This window comes from Chionomys nivalis, chromosome 8 (assembly GCF_950005125.1).
Source record: "Chionomys nivalis chromosome 8, mChiNiv1.1, whole genome shotgun sequence".
Taxonomy (NCBI): Eukaryota; Metazoa; Chordata; class Mammalia; order Rodentia; family Cricetidae; genus Chionomys; species Chionomys nivalis.
Window position 1 is genome coordinate 68700979 of NC_080093.1, and position 27267 is coordinate 68728245.

Genomic DNA, 27267 nt, shown 5'->3' on the forward strand with positions numbered 1-27267 from the left:
ATTAGCTCCAGAGAGACAGGGGGCAGGGAATAAGAGACAAAGACGGGAGACAGAGGATAAGGGGGGGAACTAGGGAGAGGAGGAGGGGTATTTTACCCAGTGGGGGAGACAAAGGATTGCCTCTGGATAGAGAGGAGACAGACGGGACACATAAGCAAATGGCGGTTTATAAAGGTAAAATGGGAAACCCCGTGTTAGGGTGATGCAGTTCATTTTAACTGGGTGTGTTAAATAGGTGAGCCAGAGAGGTCTTTTGATTGCTGGACTTCAGTACTTTGATAGCTGGACTTCAATATTCTGATAGCTGGACCTTGTCAGCTTCAGGAGGAGGAAGTGGCCAAATAAGAAGACAGACCTTGGTGGCCGGCTTTAGGAATGTGATCTAAGGGTTTTCAACAAGGCAGAGAGAATGAGGGAAGGGCAAGGCCTGCCAAAGCCGTGTTCACCATTCCTGAGCTGGCTAGAGTCCTCTCAGGAAGTGCATTTAACTATCAAGCACTCAGTCCTGGGATTCAATTCCCCACACCGATAAACATTTTATTAATGGGCACTTCATTAATTTTATGCACATTGCACGCCTAGTCTGTACTAGGCCCTGAGGATAGTAAAATCATTCCCCACTACTATGGAAATAGATAGTATATTTTTTATTTATTTAGTTAGAGAGTCTAGTGTAGCCTTTGACCTTGGTATGTAATCTAGGATGGCCTTGAACTCCTGATCCTCTTGCTTCCACATCCCACGTTCTGGCATTAAAGATCTGTGCCACTACACTGGGCTTGCAGTAGCCCTGGAGACAGAACATGGGGCATTGTGGGTACTGGGCAGGCAGACACTCCAGGCGTTCTACCAACTAAGCTACATTCTCGTTGCCCTTCTACCTCCCATTTGTGTTGCTGTCTTCAAGACAAGGTTTCTCTGTGTAGCCCTGGCTGTCCTGGAACTTACTCTGTAGACCAGGCTGGCCTCGAACTCAGAGATTCGCCTGCCTCTGCCTCCTGAGTGCTGGGATTAAAGGTGACACCACCACCGGTCATCTTTTATTTCGTTTTTAAAGACAGGGTCTCACATTGCCCAAGCTGCTGTGCTCAGACTCACTAAACAGACAAAGGTGGCCTTAAACTCTGCTCCTCCTGCCTGTGCAGCTCAAGCGGTGGGGTGACAGGCCTGGCTCACCAAGCAAGCCAGGCACAGCTTTCACTTGAAATGCTCTCTTGCCAACATGAAAGGCACGCATTGTGTCAGCTGCCTGGAGAAGCTCACTTTAGATAGAGAAGGCCCCTAAAAATAGCCTTCCGTTCCAGCTCAACAGGTGATTGGCTCAGAGAGGGGAGGGCGGCCTCCAGGCTGCCTGAAGGGGAAAAGAAAGGGCAGTGTCATTCCGGCGTCTCCTCAGCAATGGCTCTGCCTCTTAAGGTCCTGAGTCGGGGCCTGGCCAGTGCAGCCAAAGGAGACCATGGCGGGGCAGGAGGTAAGCGGGGCTAGACCTGACTGTGACTCTTGTCCTCCTCTTTTCTGCTCCCTCTCCTGGCTACCCTCTACCGATCCACCCGATCCACCTACCCAACGGCACTGGTCTTCCTGGCCTCTAGGTCCAGGGATAGCCTCTCTCCGATCCTCTCCTTTGTCCCCGCAGCCAACACCTGGCGCATCTTGACCTTTGTGCTAGCCCTGCCCAGCGTGGCCCTCTGCTCCCTCAACTGCTGGATGCACGCTGGCCACCGTGAGCGCCCAGAGTTCATCCCTTACCACCACCTCCGCATCCGCACCAAGGTACAGCCAGAGCCTGAGGGAGGGCGAGGGGGGGGGGGGCGATGAGTCCCAGGGGGAGGGATTGTAGTGATCTGTCTGCCTTCTCTCTACAGCCCTTCTCCTGGGGGGATGGCAACCACACGCTCTTCCACAACCCCCACGTCAATCCTTTGCCCACGGGCTATGAGGACTCTTGAAGCAGACAGACTCTTTTGCGATCTCCAAACTGACCTTCTGTGTACCGGCTGTGTGAGCCCCTGAAGTTCCAGGGGACAGTCCCAAGGGCAATAAAGGTGTGGAACTTTTGTGTCCTCTGGCTCTTTGGGAACAGCACGGCAGAGGGGGCGGGGCAGACTCCAGAAGGGCAGTTGGTATCTGGGGTCAGGCTCTTCATACAAGGAAAATGTGAACGTTCCTCCTCCGTTTTCATTTTATTTAAAACAACATTTTATCCAAGCGATGCATTGTGTGGCAAGCATATTCGCCTCACTCTGTGTTGTGTTGTAAGTTTTGTCCATAGTATGCTGTCCCTGTACTTGCTCCTGCCCCTGGATCAACACTGAAGTCTAATACATGGGCAAAAGCATAAAAATCTCCCAGCTCAGGAACATCACACCTGGGAAGTTGCCCAGGCTAGCCCTGAGCCATAGAGTGCTTCTTCCCTGGGAAGATCCTGGGAAGGCAGATTCCTAGGACGGAAGCAGATGTGGGGTCTCACAGCTGTTATCAGCCTCACCGGCTGGCGAAGGAGCCACAGGCTTGCCATCCAGCATTTCTTTGTACCGACGTTTGAAGAAGCCAAGCTATGAAATGTGGTAAGCCAGAAAAAACGGGTAAGAGGGCAGGGAAGAAAGTTGAGAAGAAGTTGAAGAGAGCTAAACTCTTAGCCGTGTCCCGGAACTTGCATGTGAACAGCTGTGTTCCAGAACATGCATGCGAACAGCCGTGTCCCAGAACATGCATACAAACAGCTGTCCCATATTGAAATTGTGTGCCAAGCAGGTGTTAGACACATAACTACAGGAGAAAAGCACAGATTAACCGTCAGGCAGATTTGCACGCATACCTTGGCATTTCTGTTTCACTTCAGCCAATCTGTGATGTAAGTGTTGTTGTTATTCCAAAAATGAGAAGCAAAAAAAGAGGCCCCCAAACGAGAAGCAACTTTCCTAAAATTAAACTGTAAGTGACAGAGATGGAATGTGTTCCCAAGCCTGCCCCACAACCATGATCCGAGTGTTCACTATTGTGTTTCGTGCACGGCAGAGCTGGTGGTGCACACTGGGAGTGTTGGGAGTATGATTGGAAACGACACCTCACCTTGTACAGTGCGGCTGTGATGAGAGCCAGCACCAGCAGGCCGCCCGCCGAGCTGCCCACGATGAGGGAGATGGGCTCGTAGACCTCAAATTTTTCTAATACTGTCTCTACCTGATTTGAAGACCAAAGAGGGCTCTCTCTCTCCCTTTCTCTCCCTCCCTCTCTCCCTCCCTCCATCCCTCTCTCTCTCTCTCTCTCTCTCTCTCTCACACACACACACACACATACATATATACACTAACACACACTCGCACACACTCATTGACACATATTCTCATGTGTGTGCATGCACACACACACACATGCACACACACGTACACATCAGGCTCCCAGTCTTTAATATTCCCCCTTCCTTGCCCATCCCCTATTCCAGGCATTGAGTTACAGAAGCTCTTGTGCACTAAGTGTCTAAGGCCCTTCACTCGACCTCCCTCCAGGCTGGCAAGGCCCCCAGCCAGCACTGCAGACTGAGCATTAGGAGCCCTCTCGCCAGCCTGGCCACCGCCTGCCACACAGCCACTACCTGGGCTCTCAGAAACGCCTCCTGTCCTGGCAGCTGGGAATACACAGATGTGTCGAATGTGATCTCAGCCACACTCAGGACCACCACCTTTTTCTGCAGTGTCTGCAAAAGAGAGGGTGGGGCAGAGCTGGGAGTTGGACCTGGGAGGAGCTGAGGGGTCAAGAACCACCCTGACCCAAGGATGCTCCAGAGCCATCAGGCACGCATGGACTGGGGGAGGACCTCTGCTCCTGGCCACGCACCTGGCTGACCCAGCCGAAGCTGAGGTTGCCCTTCAGAATGAAGTCAAGCTCATCCTGGATGCCCAAGGAGGGGATGTCACAGCGGAAGTGCAGGCAGTCAGCAATGGAGCAGTCCTGGGGAAGTGGGGGGAATAAAGCTGAGGAGGGTGTTTACTAGAGAGAGGAAAAGAGGGACTGAAGGCTGTCCAGCATGGAGTAGAGGATCTAAAACCACAGACAGACCACATGGCTCTGACTCATCAGTGTATCCCTGTGTCCCCCAGGGCATGGGCTTTTCTCACCAGCACAGAACGCCTTTGAATCTGGGTCAGAAAGTCAGAATGCTGAGGGGGTTCCTTCTGGGATGCACAGGAGACACCCTGGGGGTGGGGGTGGGGACATTTTCCTGATAAGAGCACGGTGTTGTTACAGAAAATGATTCTGGGGAGAGAGAAACTTCAGGCTGGTACCTTTGTTGAGGTCGTCACAGCCACTTCCCACACAGTCACACCGTTCAGGAGGATGGGGACCCAGAAGTGTACGCTGATGGCCAGCTTCCACGAGCCCAAGTTATTCACCTGCGGGAAAGGGAGTCCTGATGTTAGCAAGATCCCTAGAACACCCCCATTTATTTCTTACCTATAGCTCTCCTGCTCCCCGCCCCCCAGCTGAGACGGGCGTGCAAAGCCTCTAGCTTCTCACACGATATCGATGTCCAGCCTCTTTCCTTCTCTCCCCGTCGAAAGAAGAAAAGTTGAAATGCTTTGTGGAATCTTCCTGCCTAGAGAAAATGGCATGTTGGTGAAAAACCGCTCTGACGCCATCTCCACTGAGCCATAGCTTGCTACAGAGTGCTGGGCCCGGCAGATGACGCAGGAAAATAACACCTGTCCCCATGTGCATTTACAGCCTCAGCACCCATGCCACTCCTCTCGCTACAGTGTTTTTTGCCAGACACACGGAATTACCAGCTCCTCCCTTGGTGCCCCGGCTTCTTTATACCACCATGGATTTGTTCCAGCTCTTTGGCATAAAATGTTTAGTCAAATTCTAGAAATTTTACTTTCAGACCTGACTTCTGCATGTCACTTGTAATGTTCAACCTTTCCCAGTGGAAAGAAAGCATTTATATGCTTCCTCTAGCTGATAGGGTCTAGTAGACAGGGAGTAGCCTCAGGAACTACTAGAAGGTCTTCTGCCAGAATGAATAAGCCTATGGGGGATCTAGGAAGTGAAGGCTAGATTACTTGGAACAGATGGAGTAAGAGCCTGTCTCTGGTGGCAGTAATGAGTAGATACAGTCATGTTGGCGCAAGTTAGCCCATGTGAAAAGGGACGCCCCCGGGGCTCAAGTCAAGAAGGCCCATATACGCTGACAGGGGTTTCTGTCTACTGGTTCCTTGTTTTTGTATTTCCGAGACAGGCCTCAAACTGTATCTCAGACCAGCCTTAGATTTGCAGTGAGCTTCCTGCCCCTGCCTTCCAAAATGCAAGGATTACAGCTGCAAGCCAACACATCTGGCTTATCCACGGCTTTCTGTTACAGAAGAGAAAAGGGAGGGCCAGGCAAGGAGCAGTAAGGAGGGAGAGAGAGGAATGGAGGCTATGTAAATACATTACTCATGTATGAAATTATCAAAAATAAAATTTAAATGAAAAAATAAAGAATACATATTTACTTTTGGAAAAAAGGTGTTATGGTATACCAATGCTGATATAAACAAAAGCATCATCACACACAAATTTTTTTTCCAGGGTATTTGGATTGTACTGATGATTTCATTAGTTAAGTTATAATTCCCACCTTCTCAATGCTGGATGTCTCAGATCCCAATACCATAAGGCAGGCTGGGCATGGTGGTGCCCATCTATAGTCCCAGCAAGCAGGAGGCAGAGGCAGAGACAGATGGATCTCTGTGAGTCTGATGCTAGCCTGATCTACATAGAGAGTTTCAGAACAGTCAGGACCACATAGTGTGAGCCTGATTTTAAAAAAGAAGGAAGAGAGAAGGAAAAGGAGGAGAGGAGGAAGAAGAAGAAGAGAAAGAGGAAGGAGCCAACATGCTTCACCATTACCCAGAAGCCAGATTACCTACCCCTGCGTACCCCAATAGTTTCCACTCTATCAACGTGACCTCTGAGAGCACGTGGAGCAGCCTGAGGGTGTGCTCTGCAGCGGGGCACTTGCATCGCCTGCTCTGCGCCTCAGGTTCAAGCCTCAGAACCGAGGCACTGGTGACAAACTGCATGCGTTCACACCTCAAACACAGTGCTTCCTACTCAACTTGAAGCGCAAGTCATTCAACTTCACTAGAGTCCTGCCGGTTTTCTAATGAGGGCCATAGCAGCACCCAGTACGCATGAGCTCTCCATAACACTGGGGTTTTTCTCTCCGTATGCTAGCTGGGACTCCTCTGTACTTCCTGAACCTCTTCTCTCTGGGATCCCATTTCTTACTTTAAAATCTCTAGTTCTAAAGGTTTTCTCTTTGAAAAACACTGTGAAAGGGACAACACACAAAGTCTGTTCTCTCACCCTACCGTGTGGGTCCCAGGTATCAGGCTTGGCAGCTTGTGACTTTACCCACTGAGCCACCTCCAGGCCTTAAACCTCTTTTCAGCTCTAAGTGAAACACTCAGCCTTCCTCAGTCTTGAGAGGTGTGTAACAACATGTGCGCATGGGCACAAAGTTGCTCTGGTGGAAGCCTTGGGCTTGCCTGCTTACTCTGGACAATATAAGCTACCCTGCTATGAAAGTTGGCCTTGTAGGAGACATTCCCTGGTAAATACAGGGGCAAGTTATTTAAACTCTTGAATTTTTTTTTTTACTGGAGAAAAATAGGGAGAGCAATATGGTTGTCCAGAAGATTAAGTGGATATAATAATTTTTTTAAAAAAAACTATATAACTCAGCTGGGCAGTGGTGGCACCCTCCTTTAATCCCAGCACTCGGGAGGCAGAGGCAGGTGGATCTCTGTGAGTCCAAGGCCAGCCTGGTCTACAAGAGCTAGTTTCAGGACAGTCCCCAAAGCTACAGAGAAACCCTGCCTCGAAAAATCAAAAAACAAAACAAAACAAAAAACTATATAACTCTTCCCAAACCCCACAATAACAAAAAAAAAAACGCTTAAAATTTAACTGTGCCCTGTGTTGTAAGTGTTTTCCTAGGGATGAAAGAGAAAATTCATACATGTCGTCCATGCATGGGTCATGTCATTGACAACGACACATTTGATCCTGACTCCCTCCAGTTCTCCTACAGGCTCAGCAGCCACCGCGCCAAACTTGTTCCTTGATATTCTCACAGGCTTCCACACAGTTCCCGCTATCTGAAATACGGCCCCTTGCTTCTAGCCTGCCCTGCCCCCTCACCTACACACCTTCAAACCCATCGCAGAAGCTTTGCCTTCTCTCTCCTGCCAGTTCTACCCTCCTCTGCCCTGCCTCGCCTCGGTGTGATCACAGACCTATCCTGTTAGGTCAAGTTCCCAGCACACAATGCCCAGGAGAGTCTTGACCTTAATCTAGTAGCTTTACTTGGTGTGTTTGCATCTAACACCAAGGAAAGCTTCACTGAGAGGAAGACTGAACATGGGAGGAAGAAGGGGGTAGCACTGGTGAAGAGGTGAGCAAGCCCACCAGCAGGCCCGACTGTCCAAGAATTATACAGCTTTTCTGTTAGGATCCAGGCTCAGTCCACTATGGTAAAATGGGCTGACTCAGACTACCAGGCCTGGAGGAAGCAAAGGGCCAAGGCAAAGGCTGAGGATTTAGTACCTACGGACCACTGTATACACAGTGTATTTCACCGGGAGCTCTAGCTGGAAGGCAGTCATGTTGGATTCAGGCTTATTATTTTCACTGGAGAAAAAGGAGAGGAAGACACTTGTGAGGAGTCCAGGAAAACAACAGCCAGCTGGGGTGAGGACTGGGGGAGGAGTGACAGACTAGCTCTCCCGGGCTCACCTGCTGGCATCCGCCCTCATCAGCAACCTGTCTCCCAGGAAGGCCTTGTAGGAGACATCAAATGTGACGATGAAGGTGCTCTGAGGGGAGAAAGAAAGGAAGACATGGAGAAGGTCATGGGAAAGGAAGGGGAGGAGTGTGTGGGGACAAAGAGACCAGCACTGAGGATCTGGGGGGAGGCAGGTAGCACTGACCTTGGCGCCTTCTCGGAAGATGGGGTGGTTGATGCTACAGCTGCTGCTCCGCAGGCTCTCCTGGGCCGTGGACTCAGTCTCGCACGCCAAGCGGAGTGGGCGCTGGTGAGGTTGCTTGTAGGAGAGCAGATGAATTCACGTTACCCTATTGGTTATTTGTCTGTGGCTCTGACAGAACGCGGTGGCCAAGGCAACTTCAATATAGAAGGGTCCATTTGGCTCACAGCTCTGGAGGGGTAAGAGTCTGTCATGGCCGGGAGGTATGGCAGCCGGAGCAGAAATCTGAGAGCTCACACCCTCAACCACAGCGCTAAACAGAAAATACAAGCTTCAAGGGGCCTGAAGCTTTGACTCTTAACCCCAACCCAGCAGTGATGCACTTCCTCCAGCAAGACCCTAAACCTCCCAGACATTGTGCCACCAACTGAGGACCAAGTGATAAAATTCTTAAGACTGTGGGGGACACTTTCCATCCAGACTGCCGCAGTTATCTGACAGAAGATGGTGCTGTCCTTGCTGAACAGTAGGGGAGGACGGGCTTTTCAATAAATGGTACCAAGAAAAATCGCCTCGTATTGAAAAATAAAAGTACAGAGAGAACAATGAAATGAGATCCCTGCCTCTTTTTATTAAATATTAAATAAGTTCTAGTTGTTTCAAAGACTTTTAAGAACAAAAGTAAAACTATAAAGACTTTAAAAGGGATTACAGCTTATCATAACTTGGGGGTGGGGAGCCTCATGCATGTTAGGTAAATTCTCTACCACCACAACCCTTCCCTGGGAAATATATTGTTTTCTTTTAAACATTAATGCTTTATTAGATCTCTCTCTCTCTCTCTTTCTCTCTCTCTCTCTCTCTCTCTCTCTCTCTCTCTGTGTGTGTGTGTGTGTGTGTGTGTGTGTGTGTGTGTGTGTGACGTCAGAGGACACTTTGCAGGAGCCCATTCTCTCCTTCCATCTTGTCAGTCTTGGGGATTGAGCTCCAGCCATCAGTCTTGGTGTCAAGCATCCTTAACCACCTTTCTCAGGCTGGGGATGTTCTGTAGCTGTGTTAGACTTGATTCCTAGAACCTCATGAACTGTGGCACATGCCTGTAACACGTAAATTCAGACGTTCAAGGCCAGCCTGTGACCACGACACTTTGTCATTACTGAGTTTGGTCTTGATTGGGATCAGCCCTTGCTCAAGCTGGCCTGTCACCTCAGGGGTGGCAGGAAACGGGGAGACACAGGCGGGTAGGCAGTGGCCCTTGGCGTACAAGTCTGAGGGGTGGTGTGGACTTGGGAGGGGGACAAAGAGCAAAGGCCTGCCATCTATGGGTAGGTGGAAAGATCTACACACTCGGGCATTAGGATATGACGAAGTATTTCTTACACAAGATTCATACACACACACAAAAAAAATACTAAGAATAGAGGAAAAGATTGATAACTCAATTGGATTGAATTAAGACATCCTTTATATAGAGCTGGAAGATACAACGCAGAGACTGAAAGGGCAGCATATCGCTCTACGGGACCATCGGAGTATGTAAAGAGCTCTTGCAAATCGACATTTAAGTCTGGGTCTCCCTAGGTGATCCTTAATGGCCTAGAACTCACTATGTGTACAAGGCTAGCCTAAAAATCACAGAGATTCTCCTGTCTGCACCACACAAGAGTTTTGGTATTAAAGGTTTATACTGCCACATCCAGAGTTATTTATTTATTTATTTATTCATTCATTCATTTAGGTGTTTTTTTGTTTGTTTGTTTTTGTTTTTTTTTCTGATTTGTTTTTTTATCTTTTTGGTTTTTCGAGACAGGGCTTTTCTGTGTAGCTTTGGTTGTCCTGGAACTCACCGGGTAGACCAGGTTGGCCTCAAACTCACCTGTCTCTGCCTCTTGAATGCTGGGATTAAAGGTGTGTGCCACTATGCTGGCCAATTTTTAAAATACAAGCAAGAACAGAAGAAAATATGTAGATAGACAAATTCCCCCCCCAAAAAAAAGACCCAAAGGACCACAAAATGTATGTAAAGTTGCACAATTTCTCTAGAATATTCCAAACAAAAACTGCAAGGAAATGTGTGGCCATACTGACAGCTGGAAGTCTAGTGTCAAGAGCTGACAGAAGGCACAGGGACCCTCATATGCTACTCACAGAAGGGCAAATAGGCAAAAAAAAAAATACACTTCTGAAAATGTTCAATTGTAGAGAGCTGCGTGGAGCTGCACCTTAAAGATGGCGCTGGCTTCCGCCTTCCGCGATCCCGAAAGCGAGCGCATATGGCAAAGGCCAGACTCTTGCGATCATCACGCGATGATCGTAAGCTGCCTGTGTATGTATGGACCTATGAACGGTGCCTACGTGGCTATCCAGGATTGGTAGCCCAGGCCTATTTAAGGGCTGGGAGAGGTTTTTGCCGGGGGGGGGGGGGGGGATTGATTTTACAATTGTTAACAAGGTCCTGAATAAACTGCTTAGCAAGAAGAGCTCCGGTGTTGCGGCTTCCTTGCTGGACGAGGCGGCCGTGACATTCAATCTATAGAATTCCTATGTGGTATAAATCCCCCAAAATGTTATGCGTCACGCAGATAGCAGCTTAAGAACAGTCATGGCTCAAATCAGGAAAGCAACCATCAGAAGCAGAGTGGTCCAAATGCGACATGGCCAGGTAGAGCTCTCACACAGTGAAACTGTGGCACTGTTATGTTATGCTAGGGTCTGAATGTGAAATGCTACCACAGGCTCATCTGTCTGTATACTTTGTCCCCTTCGGTGGTGGTGCTGTTTTCTGGGGTGGAGGAAGATTGTAGAACTTTGCGGGTGCACAGCCTTGCCGGATGATGCAGGCTACTCTGAATGGGTCTCGAGACATATAGAAGCCTGCTTGAGCCGGGCGGTGGTAGCGCACGCCTTTAATCCCAGCACTTGGGAGGCAGAGGCAGGCGGATCTCTGTGAGTTCGAGACCAGCCTGGTCTACAAGAACTAGTTCTAGGACAGGCTCCAAAACCACAGAGAAACCCTGTCTCAAAAAAAAGAAGCCTGTTTGAGGCCTGTTTATTCTTTGCTGATAAGGTATAGTCAACCCCCTTACACTACAGAGGCCATGCTGCAGCCCCTGTGTCTCCATCACCTTCTGTGATGGCTGCTAATCTTGGTTATCAACTTGACTACATCTGGAACCACCTAAACGCCAGCTGATGGACTTATTAATTAATTCGATTATTTGAGGGGGGAAGACCACCCTAAATCTGGGCCACATCTCTGGTGGCAGTCCACAGAAAAGGGCATTAAAGAAGGAAACTCGGTTCTCTGTTTGCTCTCACTGTAGTTCACGCAGGTCCTGAGAACTTAGCATGACTGACACCATGTTAGAGGCAATGTTCTGACCTTAATACCCAGCACATAGGCTCCAACCTCTGCCAAATGAGAACAAAACCTAATCCATAGTTCAGGGCCCAGAAAAGTCCCTAATGTACTAACCTTGCTCTATGTCTCCTGTAGTTTTGCTTCCTTGCTGACTGCTCCTGCTAACCAACGTGTATCAACCAGGTGTGGTTTTTGTTCATAAAAGACAAAAAGTGGTGTTGCTCAGGGCTGAGTGATTTGGAAAAGTTCCCTGTGCAGTTGGCAATACAGCTTGGCTTTAAGGGTGTCTGTGTGTTCTCTGGTAGAATTACCTCACAATGCAAGCTGGCAAGTTCATCTATCCTGCGGCTGTGGCCAGTATTAAATCCATCTTTTTCAGGATTCTAACACAGACTGAAGCCCAGCGACTCTCTGAGGGTCCCCAGGGCTCCAGCATCAGATTGAGAGCGCTGAGACATCAGCTTCATGACTGACAGCTACCAGTCCTGAGTGCAGCTACTGATACAGCCTTCCTGGCCCGAGTCAGCCCTTGCTGGACTGCCCAGACAGCATCCTATAAGCCAGCCCAGTCCATCCCCTCTTAATAGATACTCATTGCATCAGTTCCATTCCTTTAAAGAACCCTGACTAACACGCCCTCTAAAATGTGCACCTCCCCTTTCAGTAGAAACTCACACCGTCAGTTCTGTCTAACACACCTTCTAAACTGGGAGCCAAATACGCCTCTCCCCTTTCAGGTTGTTGCTGGCAGATATTTGGTCGCAATGGTGCAGCTGCCACAGTCACACGCAGCAGCACGGAGGACCTCACAAACAACACTGAAGGAGGAGGTCAAGACACAGAAGAGCACATACCACACGCTTCCATTCACATAGAGTCCAAGCCCCAGTGAACCTGAACCGTGTGATTTAGGGACACACCCGTGGATGGCAACCCTACAAATTCCTGGAAATGATTCTCATGAAGTTAAGAATCTGCTTATCATGGGAGAGAGAACGGGGTTGTGACAGGGAAAGACAGAGAGTGGGCGGCTCTAAGGATGTTAGCAGTTTTTTACTTCTGACTAGGCATGATTTTATGAATATTTGCTCCATGTTATTTATTGACACATAGGCTTAATATACTTTATCTGTGATGACCTATAATATCTAGATACATATATGGTATAAGGATTGCACAACTGGAAGTTATAGGGCCGGGATTTGAGAATGACTTTTGGTTTGAAAATGGCTTGAGGATCCCAAGATTCTGTGTGTGACATTTAATCCCCATTGTAAGATATTAAGAAAGTAGAAACTTGCCCAGACTGTGGCGTTTAGAAGTGGGGCCTTTGGGAAGTGATCAAAATTAGATAAGGTCATTAACGTGGGACCCCAGGATAGAAGAGGACAGAACGCCCACACATACACCTGTCTTTGCTACACTGTTTCTTGAACTGCCTTGAGACTCTGCCAGCGAGGCCACCACCAGGTGCACCCTTAAGTCTGCACTTCCAGAATCTTGAGCCAAATTACTATCATTTCTTTATGGTTCATTCAGCCTGTAGTACTTTGGTATCAGAGACAGAAAAGGCCCGAGCTATCTAGTAGAGTCCAAGGGACCTGCTTACCTGTATTTCCATTATCCGACGATAAGATAGCCCTGCTGGGTAGTAAAATTTGATTACCGTTCCATAGCTGTCCTCACCCTCATTCCACACTGTTACTGTCACGGTGAGCTCCGGGGAGCTTCCCACCACCAACATCTGCAGGCTGAGGAAGGAAGGGCAAGCCTGAAGGAGGGGCTCTATTGGGGGTAAGTGGAAAGTGGATCAAGGCCAGGAGCTAGATAGTGAGAACTCATGAACCTTGAGCTGATGGTATTCCAACAGAATTTACTTTTTTTTAGGCAGTCAAGGGGGTGGTCACAAGTGGTTCATCATCTGGAAGGAGACAGCACTCACCCTGAGAAGTTAAAGCTGATGCCCAGGTCCCCTTCACACAGGAGTTCTTGCTTACAGTTCTTCTCAAATGGGAGCTGCAACAAAAACGGCTTGCTCCTTTCTCTTCCATGTCTGACTAAGTCTCTGACCCCCTCTCTGGACTGAGAGCAAACCTCTGCCCCCAGTGCTCTCATAGACACCTGCAAGGAATGGGCCTTGGGCTGACGAGGACTGAAAGAATGAGAACGTGACGTCTTGGCTTCAGCACAACGAAGTCTAGCTGGATCAAGTCCCGCTGTGCTGCAGCAGATACTCAGCAAACGTTACTAGATGTTAGAAACAGGGCGGGAGTTTTCAACTGGGTGGAAGTTTGGGGAAGTAAAAACTACAGGTGAATTAGATATGGCTCCAATGCACGAGAAATGTGTGACCCAAGACCAATGCAGATGGAGTGTCTCAGTTTCCAGGTGTACCGCTTTGAAATGGACAATCGTAGCAGACTTAGGAACCAGAGGAAAAGTGGGAGCTGGGAGGTGCAGGTGTGGTCAGAGATGAGGTGTGGGAGGCACTGGTGTGGTCAGAGGAGATGAGGTGTGGGAGGCACCCAGTGTGGTCAGAAGAGATGAGGTGTGGGAGGCACCGGTGTGGTCAGAGGAGATGAGGTGTGGGAGGCACCGGTGTGGTCAGAGCAGATGAGGCAGGCTCTTTCTTTGGACAGAGAGAAGGGAATGGTTTTCAAATGGGAATTACTGCAGACCGAGGTTCCGAGGTAAGGATGAGAGAAGAGGGCAGTGTGTAGAATGTACTGGGCATGCACAAGGGTACCAGCTAGGCCACGCCTAAGAAGCTGGCCGGGCATCCTTGGGTGTGTCGTCCCTGGTGGGCAGCTGGGATCTGTTGTGGGTTCTTAAGCACAGAGCGACACAATGAAGCCACCCTGTCCCTGGACTCCACCGGACAAGTACTCACAGATGCTGTCACATGGTCTTGAGAGCCCACTGCCAGCACAGGACGAAGATTTCCGGATGAAGCAGAGTCTCCCACCAGGGAAAAGTTGAGGCGCAGGATGATAGGGCTCACCACGTCCTCCACACAGTCCTGGGAAAGAAGGAACTTTGAAGAGCCACCGCCCTTCTTCCTTTCCTTCACTGGGCTCCTCCTCTGCATCCAGACAGACAGTGCCACATCCAGGCTAAGGGGCCAGGCTCACTCCCAGCCCTTCTCCTCTCTGCTCTCAATGTCCTCTCTCTGCCCACTTCACATAGTAGAGACCAGAGACCTGACAAACCAGTCTTGGCTCTTCCCCCTTCCCCAAACCCTCCTTTACCCACTCCCCTTCCCCGAACCCTTTCCCCAAATTCTCACGGGCAAAAGAAGCTTTATCACTTCACAGTGATCGCCAAGCCCCAGAGTCTTTCTTCGAGACAAAGTCCAATTCTTGGTTTCATCAAAAACAGCACGAGGAATCAGACGGCCCGGGTCCAAGGCCAAATCATACCTGACAGAACTTTGGATGTCACCTGACATGAAATGGAAGATGAGAAGTGCAAAAGCAGAGAACCTAAAGTTCCTGCTTCCATTTAGCTGTTTAAGCTTGCGGAGCACTGCCCATGACTGCAACACCTTTGGGGATACACATGGAAACATGGATGGATGGATGGATGGATGGATGGATGGATGGATGGATGGATGGATGGATGGATGATGGATGGATTAGTTGGTAGATAGGTAGGTAGACAGATGATAGGTAGATAGATGGATGACAGATAGATGGATAGATAGATGATAGGTAGATAGATGACAAACAAACTGACAGATTTATGAATCTCAGTTTAGTAAAGAAGCTAAGCACATGGACTGTGAATGAAGCCTGGGGAAAGAAAGTTTTTGATGTTCCTAAGATTCTGGGGGAGATAGGGCTGGCACAATCACAGAAGTACATGGAGGGAGGGGTGGGATGAGGGGTGACAGGAGATTCAAGGAGGGACCACAATGGGATGGAATCACAGAAACGACTGGAGTCTCCAATGCTGTAAGAGAAAGCAGTGTGAGGGTGCTAAGTGTTGGGGCAAGGAGCCTGGTTTCACATTTTGGGATCAATCAAGCGTAGTTTCTCATTGATGAGAGGGATAAGGAGAGGTGTGAGGGCCACTAAGAGAGTCTCTGCTTCAGTGCAGGTAACCAGAGATGTGGTAGCTTAAGCAGGGACAGAGGCTGAAGTGGGGAGGAGAAGAGACAGGCTGTGGGTCTTCCTAGACAGGAGCCCATAGGCCTGGGTGTATGGAAGGGAACAAAAAAACTCAGGCCCTGACTCATGCAGCTCAGGAAAGGTCAAGAGATTAGTGTTCCTGGGCTTGCTCTGCCCTCTACAGAGCCTTAGAGGCCTCGAAAGGGGGCGATGTTGGACCCAAATTTAGGAAACCACTCACCTAACTGGTCAGGTGACCCTTTGCGGATAGTGAGACAGACAATGGCCTCCCCAGCTTCAAGGACAGTGGGAATCCTTTTCCAGCACTGGTACACAGCTTTTGCCACCTCCACGGGGACAAATCTTATAGCAATCTCCACTTTCAGCAAAGGCAGACTCCTGGGGACATAAACAAGGGGTGAGGACGTGATGCCGATCTCTGGGAGAAGAACCAGCACAAGTAACTGGATGGGATGTGGGTGAGTTCTCACCTAAGCAGCAGCACGTGTCCCTGGGCTCCCACGGCTAGGTCCACCAGGCCGTCCTGGGTAAGGTCTTGACCCCCACTTAGTGACTGCCCAAAATACTGCAGCCTCAGGGAGAGCTGGGAGCCAGTGACCCGCTGACCAAGAAGAGAAAAGAAAAGAAAACCAATAGGTGATGGTATCCAGGGGTTGCTAAAGGAGAAATGAAGGGTTAGGAGGTGAAAGCAAACAGTGGGGAGGGGGTCTGAGGAGATTCTCAGAAAGAGAGAAGGGGGCCCTCTTACAAGTCCAGCTTGCTCTGAGGGTAGAAGCAGAAGGGGAATAAATATACAGACACAGGATTAAAGTAGTTTGTTCATCATGCGTACAGTCATCCAGAAAATGTGTGGTAGGTAGATGGAGTGCTCAAGGCACTCAGCGTACATATTATCCTTACAGGAAGGAGTTGATCATTTCTGTTACATAGGAAAAAACTAAAGCTTGCAGAATCTGAAGCAATCATTCAGACAAAGAGCACGAAGCAAATGATGGTTGCTATTGCCAGGGATTTGACTCAAGAGTTTCAGTTCCCAGCTTAGTCTCTTAGAAAGCTGTCTGCAGCAGAGCGGAGGCTGGGTCGGCCCAGAGATGCTGGGTGCTCAGTGCGGAGGAGCAGAGTACTGAGAGACTGTGAAAAGAGACAGTGGCTGTCACCAGCAGCCGGGCGGACGTGTTTAACCAACCCAAGACGTGGAGAGAGGAACAAAATAGAAGAGGCCAATGACAAAGCCTCACCTGGCTGGGCGAGGGGTTGACGTCCAGTTTTGAGGCTCCATGAAATATGTACACGGCCCCCATGTTCTCCTCCTCTCCAGGCGCTCCAATAGCCACATCGGTCATAGTGTCCCCGTTCACGTCCCCCAGCACTGTCAGGGCTGCTCCAAAGCGGCCCCAAGGATGGCCCTGCTCCCCGTGGAGAGTGGCCTCACACTGCCACCTGCTCCTCTGCAGACAAAGCCAGCGTCACACCCGACCTGGGCAGCCCTCCACCCACACCCACAGACCACCAGGCAGGACCCTTCACCACTTACCCCACGGGGCATGGGGCACACAGACACCTGGCCCCCTCGGGTCTGCTCATAGTAATGGGGGGCCCCAATCAGGACCAGGTCAGTGCTGCCATCTCCATCCATGTCCACAGAGCAGAGGGAGGCCCCAAAGTAGGAGCCGATCTGGTAGGTCAAGCCTGAAGTCATCTTATAGATGCCCCATCTGGGCGAGGCCCAGCCCCTCTCCCAGTACCACAGCTTCCCCTGTGGGCTCCAAAGCCCCTTCATCTCCTCCTTCTCCACCCTGGCCACACTGCCCACTCTCAAACTCCACTCTGGCTTCTTCCATACCAACCTGTGTCCCGCTGACTTCAGACTTGGGCCTCCATTGCCTGGATTCCTGGGTAAAGATGACAACCTTCCCTGTGTGCTGGTGGCGAGGGGCTCCCAGGACCAGGCTGTGGACCCCCTTCCGAAAGGCCAGTGCGGTGGAGTAACCTGAGGGGCCCAGACCTCAGCACCAAGGCTTTTCCTGTCTTCCGGCAGCTCGTCCTACCCCTCCTCCTCCCACAGCCTCTTCTTACCCAGGTAAGCATCCCGCATGTCCACATTCTCCTGAGGCATGCTGATGAAGGTGGGTCTCATATTTTGGGGGTATAGAAAGGCACCTCCAGACCAGCTGAAGCTTCCCACAGCTCCCAGAACTGGTCCATCCTGGGAGGAAGGGATCCCATGGCTGAGCAAGCTAGAGCAGGATGCCAGTCTAATCCGAAGAAGCCTGTCCCCAAATGTCATTTTAATTTTTCTTCTTCCTTAGCTTTCACTAGCTGTCTCTACGCCTTAACTCCTTAGTCTCTCAATACATTGACCTTACCCTTGTCGGTCGTGTTACCCTTCCACCTGTTCTGCCTCCTAGGCTCCTGCCGTTTGCTCTACCTTCTCCCATCCTGGCATCAGGCCTCCCCAAACCCAGCATGAAGGCACCAGTATGCTAGTAAGCCATTATTGGTCCCCTTAGAATGTCATCTGGGTCACTTCTCAGTTGAATCTGGGCAGTGAATCTCTGTTCCCAGACAGAGGGGACCTTGTCCACCCCAGCTCCTCTCTCAGCTCCTCTATGACAAAGCCACGCTCGTCACAACGTTGTAAGGTCTCTGTCAGCACCCTCGGGTAGCAATGCTTCACGCTCCCTTGCATTCCGTATTCATTTCTAGACTCTGGATTATAGAGAACTTAGAAATGTAAAAACACCGAAAGAAGTTCTTAATGACCCTTTGACATAGCCCCAGTGACCAGTTCCAAACAAACCTGGTTCCCTGCTGCCACGCTCTACTCAGCCCCAACTTATTAGAAGAAAATCTCTTTAGATGCGCTGGGCACACAGTTTTCAGACAAGTCTTACTGCACTGCTTTCTCTCTGGTCCGTGTGGGCTGGGCCCTCCTAGCCCTCCAGCTGCTCACTGTCCCTAACTCACTGTGCTCCTGCTGCGTCCACCCTTCCTTTCCTAGCATAAGAGCTTTGTTCTGCCCCAGAACCATTTCAACAGCTCCCCCTCCTCCCCCATAACTGCAGTAATCGGTCCCAGACTTTCCCGGGACGGGCCCTTCGTCACCACTCAGGGTCATCTGAACACCTTCCTTTCTCTACCCCAATATCCAGGAGAGTCTGAGAGAGCTTTGTGTGTGGCCTCTACCCACTACAATGTGTGTCCCATAAAATTTCAAGCTTTGGCTGTCTCCTGCTCTCCTTTGTACCCCTGCACCTTAAGAACCGTGGATGATACTGTTCATTCAGTCAGAGGACTTGAGGTCAAATCTGCTCCTGGTCCCTTCTGGGCCCCACCCCGCCCACAGAAAGCCCAGAGTTGATGTCTGTTCCACCCACCATTGTGAAAGCCGCACTGAAACCTTCTTGGGACATCTCGTGCTGAAAGGAGCTGCTTGTCCTTGATTGAGTCCCTGCGGGGAAGCATGTCACTTAGACTCTCCAAAGCTATGGGAGTGTGAGGACTCAGAACACAGTAGGGTCTGGGGCCTGAGTTCTATAGGGCATTGGGGGGGGCGGGTGACATAAATAAGGATAACTTCAAGATTACAGGGGGCAATTGGTAGCAGTTTCTTCAACCCCAAGGCCGGAGCTTGCCCCCACTCACCCTCAATGGTAAAGATTTTCTCCTGAAGCTGCTTCTGGATGCTACCGAGTGCTACAAAGTTGTTCACCTTAAAAACATGGTCCTGTGGGGGAGCTGAGCCAATGGTGTTCAGCTCCTGCAGGGCACTGGGTTCCTGGAAGGCATCCCCCACCTGCAGCAGAGAGGCATCTAAGCAGTAAAAACCCACTGAGCCTTCACTGGGTGAAGAGCAGGCCGGTCTGAGGGAGACGAGGAGAAAGAGACTGTACCCCAATAGCATAGCGAGTGATCTTAGCTTTCTCTGCCTCGGGGATGACATCACTGTACTCCTTGGGGTCTCTGTATTTCTGTCCGTCCGTGATGACAATTAGGATCTTCTTGGCATTTTTGCGGGCCCCATTCTTGCTATGGAATAGCTCTTTCCTGTCAGAGAATGAAGAGCAATGACTATCGAGACAGAATTGATCCTGGAAAGACAACCTAGAAAGACAGGAGCTCATCTGGCTACGTTAGAAAGACCATGCAGGGCACGCTGTGGAACTACCCAGCGTTGGCAGTGGTGATGCGGGTCCGCAGTCCAAATCTTTGGAGATGGAGACAGGAGGAGAATGAGCTCCAGTCTGGCTAGGCTTAGGCTACACAACGAGATCTGGGACACACACACCCTCACCCTGACTCTCACACCTATCCCCTTACTTCTTACCCATTCCACAAACACCCCCCCCCAAAAAAAGGTGGGGGAAGGAAAAGATAAAAGATTTCCCTTTAGAAAGCTAAACTAGAAACAAGGAAAATAGTAAAGGCGTTCATATTAGATGTTTACTTAAGTCTCTCCGCCACAGAACTCCATTCCTAGAGGCGGTGCGGTGTGGAGCAGCTCTGGAATCAGGCACCTCTGTATGTGCTACTTAACCTCTCTGAGCTTCTGATTCTCTCCGAGCAAAATGATAGCAATTGTGCCCTGACCATGCTCTAAAACGGTGTCTTCTCCCACAGAGAACTGGGCCTGATGTGACTCACTCCCACCCAGAGCAATGCGGGGCTTACTTCTCACTGCCAGGCAAGTGCTCTCCTCATGGATGTAGACACACGGCTACTGGCTACACTTTTAAGTCGCCATGAGAGAAGTCTGACTGCTCTGTTAGAGGCGTCAGGAGCAGCCCACGGGAAGAGACCACTGGCGGACACAAGTCCCACCATCCCAGCTGAGCCCCAGCTGAGCCCAGTCCCTCCAGCCAGGCCTTCCTGAGCACCAGGCATAGGAAGGAGCTCTCTGGGTTCTGGCTATATAAAAGAACATCTGTAGAAACAGCTGAACCCTCCATACTCTCTGGACTAGGAGGAAAGAATATGTGTCATTGAAGCCACCAGATTTGGCGACTGAAACAAATGGTGCCTGGTTATTGGAGAGATTACATGACCGTGAATGGCCTGTGGGTGAGTGCCAGTCAGGTCATAGCTCTAACAAATGCATAAAAGGGAACTGTGCACTGTCACACTCAAGTCCAGAACATACCATACCTACCATGTCTTCTAGCCGAAGACAAGGCTAGAAAACACCCAATTGTCCAACATTAGGGAGGGAATTCAACAAAACATAACTTGGCTTCTTCGGCTCCTTTGTTGAAAAGTAAAAGCCAAAACTGTAGTGAGATATAGAACATGCTATAAATTTAAATTTTCCTTTAAAAATACAGCAAAATCTGGCTTTGCCTTGTTGTGACCATACACCGTCAGCCTACACCGTCAGCCTACTTCATCAGCCTACATAAAGGCAAGTGACAAAATTTGGACTGTGTCAGGCAGGTGGAATTTATTGATTCATTTGAATGTATCACTTTTTGTTTCTGATATTCTGTATACTAGAACGTCTAGAGGAATTATGGGTAACCCTTAATCCTGTAACCTTGCCACCGTTTCAGAGTTTGTGAGCTGTGGTTTGACATAAGGTCTTAGGAATGACTAGCTGAACTGGTCTCAGATATCCGAAGCGGATCTCAAAGTCAACCTAGGCTAACACTGACCTTTTGATCCTCCTGTCTCCACCTCCCAAGGGCTAGGACTGGAGGGATGCCACTCCCTATTAAATGCTAAGACTAAGACACCGCCAGCGCTGCCATTTAGTCTTTTTAAAATGAAATGTCTTAAGGGAAAGAAGGAAGAAGGGAAGGAGGAAGAGGGGGAGGAATAAGAGAAGAAAATTAACTTAGCACTGGAATGAATCAAGCAATAGTTGAGTTCCGTGCTAACATGAGACTGGCTCTGGGGTATCGGCCGCTGGAGAGCTGCAGTGCATTCTGGGATATGGGCCTGAAGTCGTGAGCCACTGTGAATTCACTTCATATACTTTCCCTCTCGAGGTCCAGCGCACGGGGGGGGGGGGGGGGGGGGCGCAGGGGAAGGGCGCATTGAGGGCTTGAGGAGGGGCTCGAGGAGGAGTGCTATGCTTCGGGCTTTCTATCTTTTCTCCAAGGCACAAGAGCTGCTATGAAATTGAGCGAGTGCATTTAGCCAGATGATCTCTTGCCTGGGATGATCCTAGCACATTTTAGCGCAGCACCCAAGGATGCGCAGAAAAACAAGGATCCCGGACACTCAGTCTCACTCCTCCACAGGAGAACCGCACCCTCTGCCGGACCCACCACATTAAGTGAGTTTGCAGGGACCACTTGTGTAGAAGAAAGAGGTTTGTTGAGGCTCCTAGAACCAGGCATAGGGGAAGTAGCTACAGAGGCGTCCAGTCTCAAGCACGCGTGGGAACTGGGCTGTGGAAAGCAGTCTGCCTACATCCGACCCTCTCCCCGATGGTCCTCCAGAGCCTCCAGAGGAGAGCTAAGAACTCTACTGACTCAACATTATGCAGCAGGGGTGGGGAGGGGCGGGCAGGAGGGACTCACACCACTTCCTGGATGGCTGTGGCTGTGAACGTCAGGCCCTGCAGCTGGACGATGGAATCCACCAGGCTCTGGGGGTTCGAGCTGCTCCGGAATTTGGTGAAGGTAAAATGGGTCTTTAGGATGTTTGAGTACTGCATCAGGGAGAACTGTGAAAGTCAAGGGAGCCCCAAATTCAGGACTCTCCACAGCTCCTTCCCTCCTGCACCCTTCCATTCCCCCTCCCAGCCCTTCTCCTTTCCCCCACCCCTTCTCTGGTGTGTGTGGGGGGAAGGTGCGCTGATGTGCCTGTGGAGCTCAGGGAACATCTTTCAGGAGTTGGTTCTCTCCTTCCGCTGCAGGTCCCAGGGAGAGAGCTCAGGTCATCTGATGAAGGAAGGTCATTGGCTAATAAAGAAACTGCCTTGGCCCATTTGATTGGCCAGCCTTTGGGTGGATGGAGTAAACAGAATAGAATGCTGGGAGGAAGAGGAAGTGAGCTCAGATGCAGGGCAGCTCCTCTCAGGGCAGACGCCATGAAGCTCCTCCAACCCAGGATGGACGTAAGCTAGAATCTTCCCAGTAAGCGCACCTTGGGGTGCTACACAGATTATTAGAAATGGGCTAAATTAATATGTGAGAATTAGCCAAGAAGAGGTTAGATATAATGGGGCAAGTAGTGTTTAAAAGAATACAGTTTGTGTGTTGTTATTTCGGGGCATATATTTCGGGGCATAAGCTAGCCAGGCGGCCGGGAGCGGGTGACAGGAACACAGCCCGCAGCTCCCACTACAGTCATCGGGCTTGTGCGGCAAGCGCCTTTCCCTACTTAACCACCTCACCAGTGGGTCTGTTGTCATTTTCAATTAGCCTTCACTTTAGGAATAATTTTGGATGTACAGTTCATTTCCCGTGTACTTTAACATAAAAATATTGTGGATTATACAGAACACACAATAAAGAAACCACTCGCTTGCTTGACTTACCTACAGTGAGGTTTCACGACTAAATTGTCTTAAAACCCTTTGCTGTTGTTACGGGTATGTTTGTTTGGTTGGCTGGTTGTTTTTTGTCTGGAAAGGGTCATGTTTTTTGGTCCAGCTGAACCTGAATCCACGTGACCCTGCTGCCTCAATCTCCCGAGTGCTGGGATCCCAGGCATGTGCTATCCTCAGCTCTTCCAGTGTTAAACAATGTGGAACATGTGGACACTGTCCTTGGCTCACAGCCCTGACATGAGCTCTCCCTCTAGACTTCCTCCTCTACCAGCTGTGTGAGGCCACATCTGTGCCACCCTTCCACAGGCCACCATGTCTGGTACTCACCGAGGTGTTGGTGCTCGCAAACTGGCCCATCAGCGTTTTGACAAAGGCCTTCATCTGGCTAAAATCACTTTGATCAATACTGCCAGAGCCGTCGATCAGGAAAACAATGTCCATCTCTTGTACTGGACACTCTGCAGTGAAGGAGAGAGAAATCAGATGCACGTATGGATTTCATCCATCTCCTGGGGCCCAGAATTCCTTTGTATCAACAGAGCCAAGCCCTCCACAGAGACGGCCCTTCCCTCTTCTTCCTGTATCGGAAGCCCTGGTACTGTCCTCACTCGCCCTCAAAGAGGCCAGGAAAAGTGGGGAGGGAGAAATAAAGGCTAGGGACCAAACAGGCTCCACAGGGAACCTGTCAACTCCTCATTAACCCCATGCTCTCGGGTTAGAAAGCACAGGCAGTATAGTTTAGCAAGGTAGTTCAAGGTTGCCTCCTGGCACCAAAGTGCCTGTCCTTGAACCCCAGCTCCATCTCTCCCTAGCTGATGAATTTAGGCAGTTATTTAATTGATCCCTCAGCACTTGGGCTTCCCTGTCTCTAAGATAACAGTAGTACCTACCACATCAGATTATTGCCACAATGAACGCACTTACATCAATACAAGGCATGGCCCTGAGTGAGGATTACTGTCACCGTTACACACGTGCCAGGAGTTCTCTAGGCTTGCAGAACACACCTGCAGTGAATAGTGGGGTGCCACCCAGGCCCGTCCCCTTCCAATGCTGATGCACTCGCTTCTAGCCTACCCGGAGCCGGCCAACAATAGCTCTGAGTGTTCCAAGAATCCCTCTGGACAGGAGGTGTGTTACCTAGGGTTCCAGCCTACATACGGGGTCAACTAGTGTCCAACCGCCTCACTGTTCACCTCGCTGGAGTGTGACAGACTTCAGGATATGACACACAGAATCACCCCAGAAAGTGAACCCAAAACAGACCCAAGTCGCAACTGCATCAAAATCCAACTTAGGGTTACTGAAGGAGTGTGGTGAGGGGCGACTGACAGGAGCAGGGGTGACCCAGAGGCCACTGTGTCAGCAGCACAGGTGACAGTACGCGAAAGCTGCAACCCTGGAGCTCTCTGCACGGCTTGCAGGCAGGCGCTCCACAGAGCCAACACATCTCTTCCCAGAAATGCGGGTTCCCTCCCTGCCAGTTTTCTAAGCGTGCACAGTCCTGGGGGGGGGGGCACCCTTGGGAGGCGCCCTGGGGAATCTTGGCAGTGTCTGCTTTCGCACTTTCTCGGAGGGTGAAGTTTGGTTACTTCCTCTGCCTCAGGGGCTCTCGCTCCTCCCTGAAGAGAGGTTTCTTTCCATCGGAAGGGACGTGCTAACCTGCCCTTACCTTCTGCCCAGATCACTTTCCTCTTGCTAACCAGCCTTGCCCTCCAGAGAATATGTTTCTGGGAAAACCTGGCTGCAGAGCCCTAACTTTCAAAAAGCTACGACTTCGGGCCTCATAGAGGTCACACTGTAAGAGGAAAGACATACCGCAAGCTTGTCAACAAGCAGGGCCTTGCGCAGGACCCTGTTGCTGCCTCCACCAGCACCCACATCCTGCGTTATCCACAGGGTGGGGAGCGAGCCGACCAGCATAACCCTGAGGTGTCACACCGAGACATTAGCCTCCCACACACCATTAAAATAAAAAGGGCTTTTTCCTCTCGCCGCTGCCCCCCACTTTATCTGCTCCTTTCACCAGGGCCTCAAGGGTGCTTGTTGGGAGCCATGCGGCCTAGTTTCAGACCAGAACATGAGTACTTGTCCCTCGGGTCTCCAGATGAGGCAGGGACTCCGAGGGGGTCAGTGTCCCCTAGCAAGCACCAGTGGACTTCCAGACAGCGCAGAATACTGCTGGGACAGCGTGACCTGCACTCTCTCTTCTCTCAGAATATTAGCGATTCTCTTGGCGTTTTTTTGTGTCATTTTGTCAGCCACGCAGGGGACAGATGTGATCATTCCTGGAAACCCCATTTTTTCTTCTCAAATATTTTCATCTAAATTTCTTTGGGACTGATGCTTCTCAGGTTTCTTGTCTGGGGATGTCAGCTGTCGCTCCTGACCCTGGGAGCTGTCCCAATTCAGTGCTGACGGGACTGGCGGCAATTCACCCCTTCTGTAAATATGCTTTGTTAAGTTTGGAATGATATTGTTGTTCTTGATAATGTGTGCCTATGCACATCACCTTTTAGATTTGTAAAGATAGTATGAACCTGGCTCCATATTTGGCCAAGCTGGCAAAATGATAAGCATTGTTTTTTTGTTTTTTTTTTAAGATGTTTTGATGTAAAAACATTGGGGGAAAAACATTTTTGACATATTTGTTTTTGCTAGAAGTTAACATTGGAGGGTGGGAAGAACATGTTTGTTTTAGGGGTATGAATAAAGATGGCTGGAGCTATTCGGGCCAGCCTCTTGTGTGAAACTCACTAGCGATGGGACACACTACTTCATTTCTTCCCGCCGACGCCCCTTCCCCAGTCTCAGGACCTGAACCGGAGCTGCGGTGGGACCATGGCAGGTGCTGGGGAGAAGTGGGGGATGACCACTTCCCTTTCTACTTCTGCAGTGACCACAAAGTCTAGCCTTCCACACAGCAGGGCGAGAAGCCTCGAGCATCCTGTTCTGCAGACCTAGAGATGTTTGAGGCCAGTGAGGATGGCGACCACAGCTAACCATCACGAAGTGGCAGACAGACCCTGTAGCCATCACCTTATATACATATTAATTAACTTTATTGTGCCAATAGCCTAACGCAGTAGGCACGACAGCTGCCCTCGCTGCCCTGCACACGTCTGAGTAGTCGCCATCCTGTAATTTTGTCCCTGTTTTCATTCTTTTTACAAAACAACATCCTTGTTTTCTCTCAGGCCAGGTCTATGTCAAGTTCTATCAAATGCCTCCTGTTTCTTTCCCTTTTTATTGTGTCCACCAGGCTTCCAACAGCAAGTTCCTGAACAGAGCTGAGCATCTTTCAGAAGGCAAGAAACCAACAAAACAAAGGTTGCCTGAGCTCTGTGGCCTCTTTTTATCAGGGAGGCCTCCCTGATCCTGGTTCACTCACCAGTTAAATAAAAACAGTCCTGCCTACAACCCGGAGGCCTTACAGAGCGCTGGTCCTCAGATGGTAGCCAGTGGATCCTGGTTCTTTCTACCTCCGCCAAACTTGCCTCTCTTGAACCTAGTTCATGCACCTGGGTTCTCCACCATCCGACATCCAACCTTGTGACTTCCCAGGACATCTGTCAGGAGACATTGACCTCCTCGGGCTGGACACAGTCTCCCCAAATCCTAAAACCCTAGACACAGCTTCTCTGTTCTTTCTGCTCCCCAAGGAGATTCTGGTCTGGCAGTGTAGTCTGGGGCTCTTATTGCCGCTGCTTTAACACGAACTAAATGTTCACTGTTAACGGCACTGTGGCCTCTCCAGTCTAAAGCATTGCTCTCGGCATCCTGTGCGGCTCCTGCCTTCCTTTCTTAGGCTACCGATGAGGCAGTTTTTCTGGGCCCTTCCCTCAAGGCAAATACACAACCGTTTGACAGAATAAGGGTTATCACATGGGCTGTGCCAGCCAGGGATCTAGTCACTTTGTATACCTTAAATACTTTCATCTTTATAACTACATGAATGCAAGCCCTTTACCAATGAGGAAGCTAAAGTCCAGAGAAAGGCGCTATTACCTGTAGACACGAAAACACCTAACCCTGCAACCTGACTCTCAGTGAGAGAGCACCCAGGTCCCCTCCTCCGCGGACAACACTGACATTCACACAACTGTGCAGCGTACTTTCTGCAGCTCTGTCCTTGAGAGAGTTTGGAGAACCCAGCAGCTTGGTCATGAGCCATCCGCGCTGTCTCCCTCACGGGTTTCTCTTCTTTAAGACTTGTTTTTGCCATCAAAGGAAAACCAAGGAGTGCCCAGACACCTGTAGCAACTGTGACACCGTCACACCCTGCTCGACCAGCACCCAGGCTCTCCT

The 27267-nt window shown here is 50.1% G+C and overlaps 2 protein-coding genes across 2 annotated transcripts in view; one reads left to right on the forward strand and one right to left on the reverse strand.

The window, feature by feature from the left end:
* The first annotated feature begins 1321 nt into the window (after window positions 1-1321).
* On the forward strand, window positions 1322-2051 carry LOC130880430 (cytochrome c oxidase subunit 6A2, mitochondrial). The gene is made up of 3 exons (XM_057779453.1): window positions 1322-1471; window positions 1637-1773; window positions 1866-2051. The coding sequence occupies exons 1-3, from the start codon at window positions 1399-1401 to the stop codon at window positions 1947-1949; spliced, it is 294 nt and encodes a 97-aa protein (XP_057635436.1). The 5' UTR covers window positions 1322-1398; the 3' UTR covers window positions 1950-2051.
* A 271-nt stretch (window positions 2052-2322) lies between these two features.
* Window positions 2323-27267, reverse strand: part of Itgad (integrin subunit alpha D) — a 29985-nt gene continuing 5040 nt past the window's right edge. The window contains exons 6-30 of the mRNA XM_057778455.1: window positions 23287-23417; window positions 21986-22131; window positions 19358-19511; window positions 19110-19260; window positions 18842-18915; window positions 17541-17670; window positions 17312-17454; window positions 16999-17139; window positions 16703-16912; window positions 15935-16065; window positions 15685-15842; window positions 14621-14775; window positions 14225-14353; window positions 13277-13350; window positions 12944-13085; window positions 7977-8090; window positions 7783-7862; window positions 7594-7677; window positions 4519-4597; window positions 4287-4394; window positions 4119-4196; window positions 3838-3951; window positions 3596-3697; window positions 3073-3183; window positions 2323-2555 (exon numbers count right to left, since the gene is read on the reverse strand). Of these exons, the coding sequence (XP_057634438.1) occupies window positions 2442-2555; window positions 3073-3183; window positions 3596-3697; window positions 3838-3951; window positions 4119-4196; window positions 4287-4394; window positions 4519-4597; window positions 7594-7677; window positions 7783-7862; window positions 7977-8090; window positions 12944-13085; window positions 13277-13350; window positions 14225-14353; window positions 14621-14775; window positions 15685-15842; window positions 15935-16065; window positions 16703-16912; window positions 16999-17139; window positions 17312-17454; window positions 17541-17670; window positions 18842-18915; window positions 19110-19260; window positions 19358-19511; window positions 21986-22131; window positions 23287-23417 (3053 nt within the window). The 3' untranslated portion in view covers window positions 2323-2441. The remainder of the gene's footprint in view (window positions 2556-3072; window positions 3184-3595; window positions 3698-3837; window positions 3952-4118; window positions 4197-4286; window positions 4395-4518; window positions 4598-7593; window positions 7678-7782; window positions 7863-7976; window positions 8091-12943; window positions 13086-13276; window positions 13351-14224; window positions 14354-14620; window positions 14776-15684; window positions 15843-15934; window positions 16066-16702; window positions 16913-16998; window positions 17140-17311; window positions 17455-17540; window positions 17671-18841; window positions 18916-19109; window positions 19261-19357; window positions 19512-21985; window positions 22132-23286; window positions 23418-27267) is intronic.

Coding starts and splice junctions, on each gene's coding strand:
- LOC130880430 (XM_057779453.1), top strand. CDS start 1,399: ATGGCTCTGCCTCTTAAGGTCCTGAGTCGGGGCCTGGCCAGTGCAGCC. Junction 1,472..1,636: donor AGACCATGGCGGGGCAGGAG/GTAAGCGGGGCT, acceptor TTGTCCCCGCAG/CCAACACCTGGCGCATCTTG. Junction 1,774..1,865: donor ACCTCCGCATCCGCACCAAG/GTACAGCCAGAG, acceptor TTCTCTCTACAG/CCCTTCTCCTGGGGGGATGG.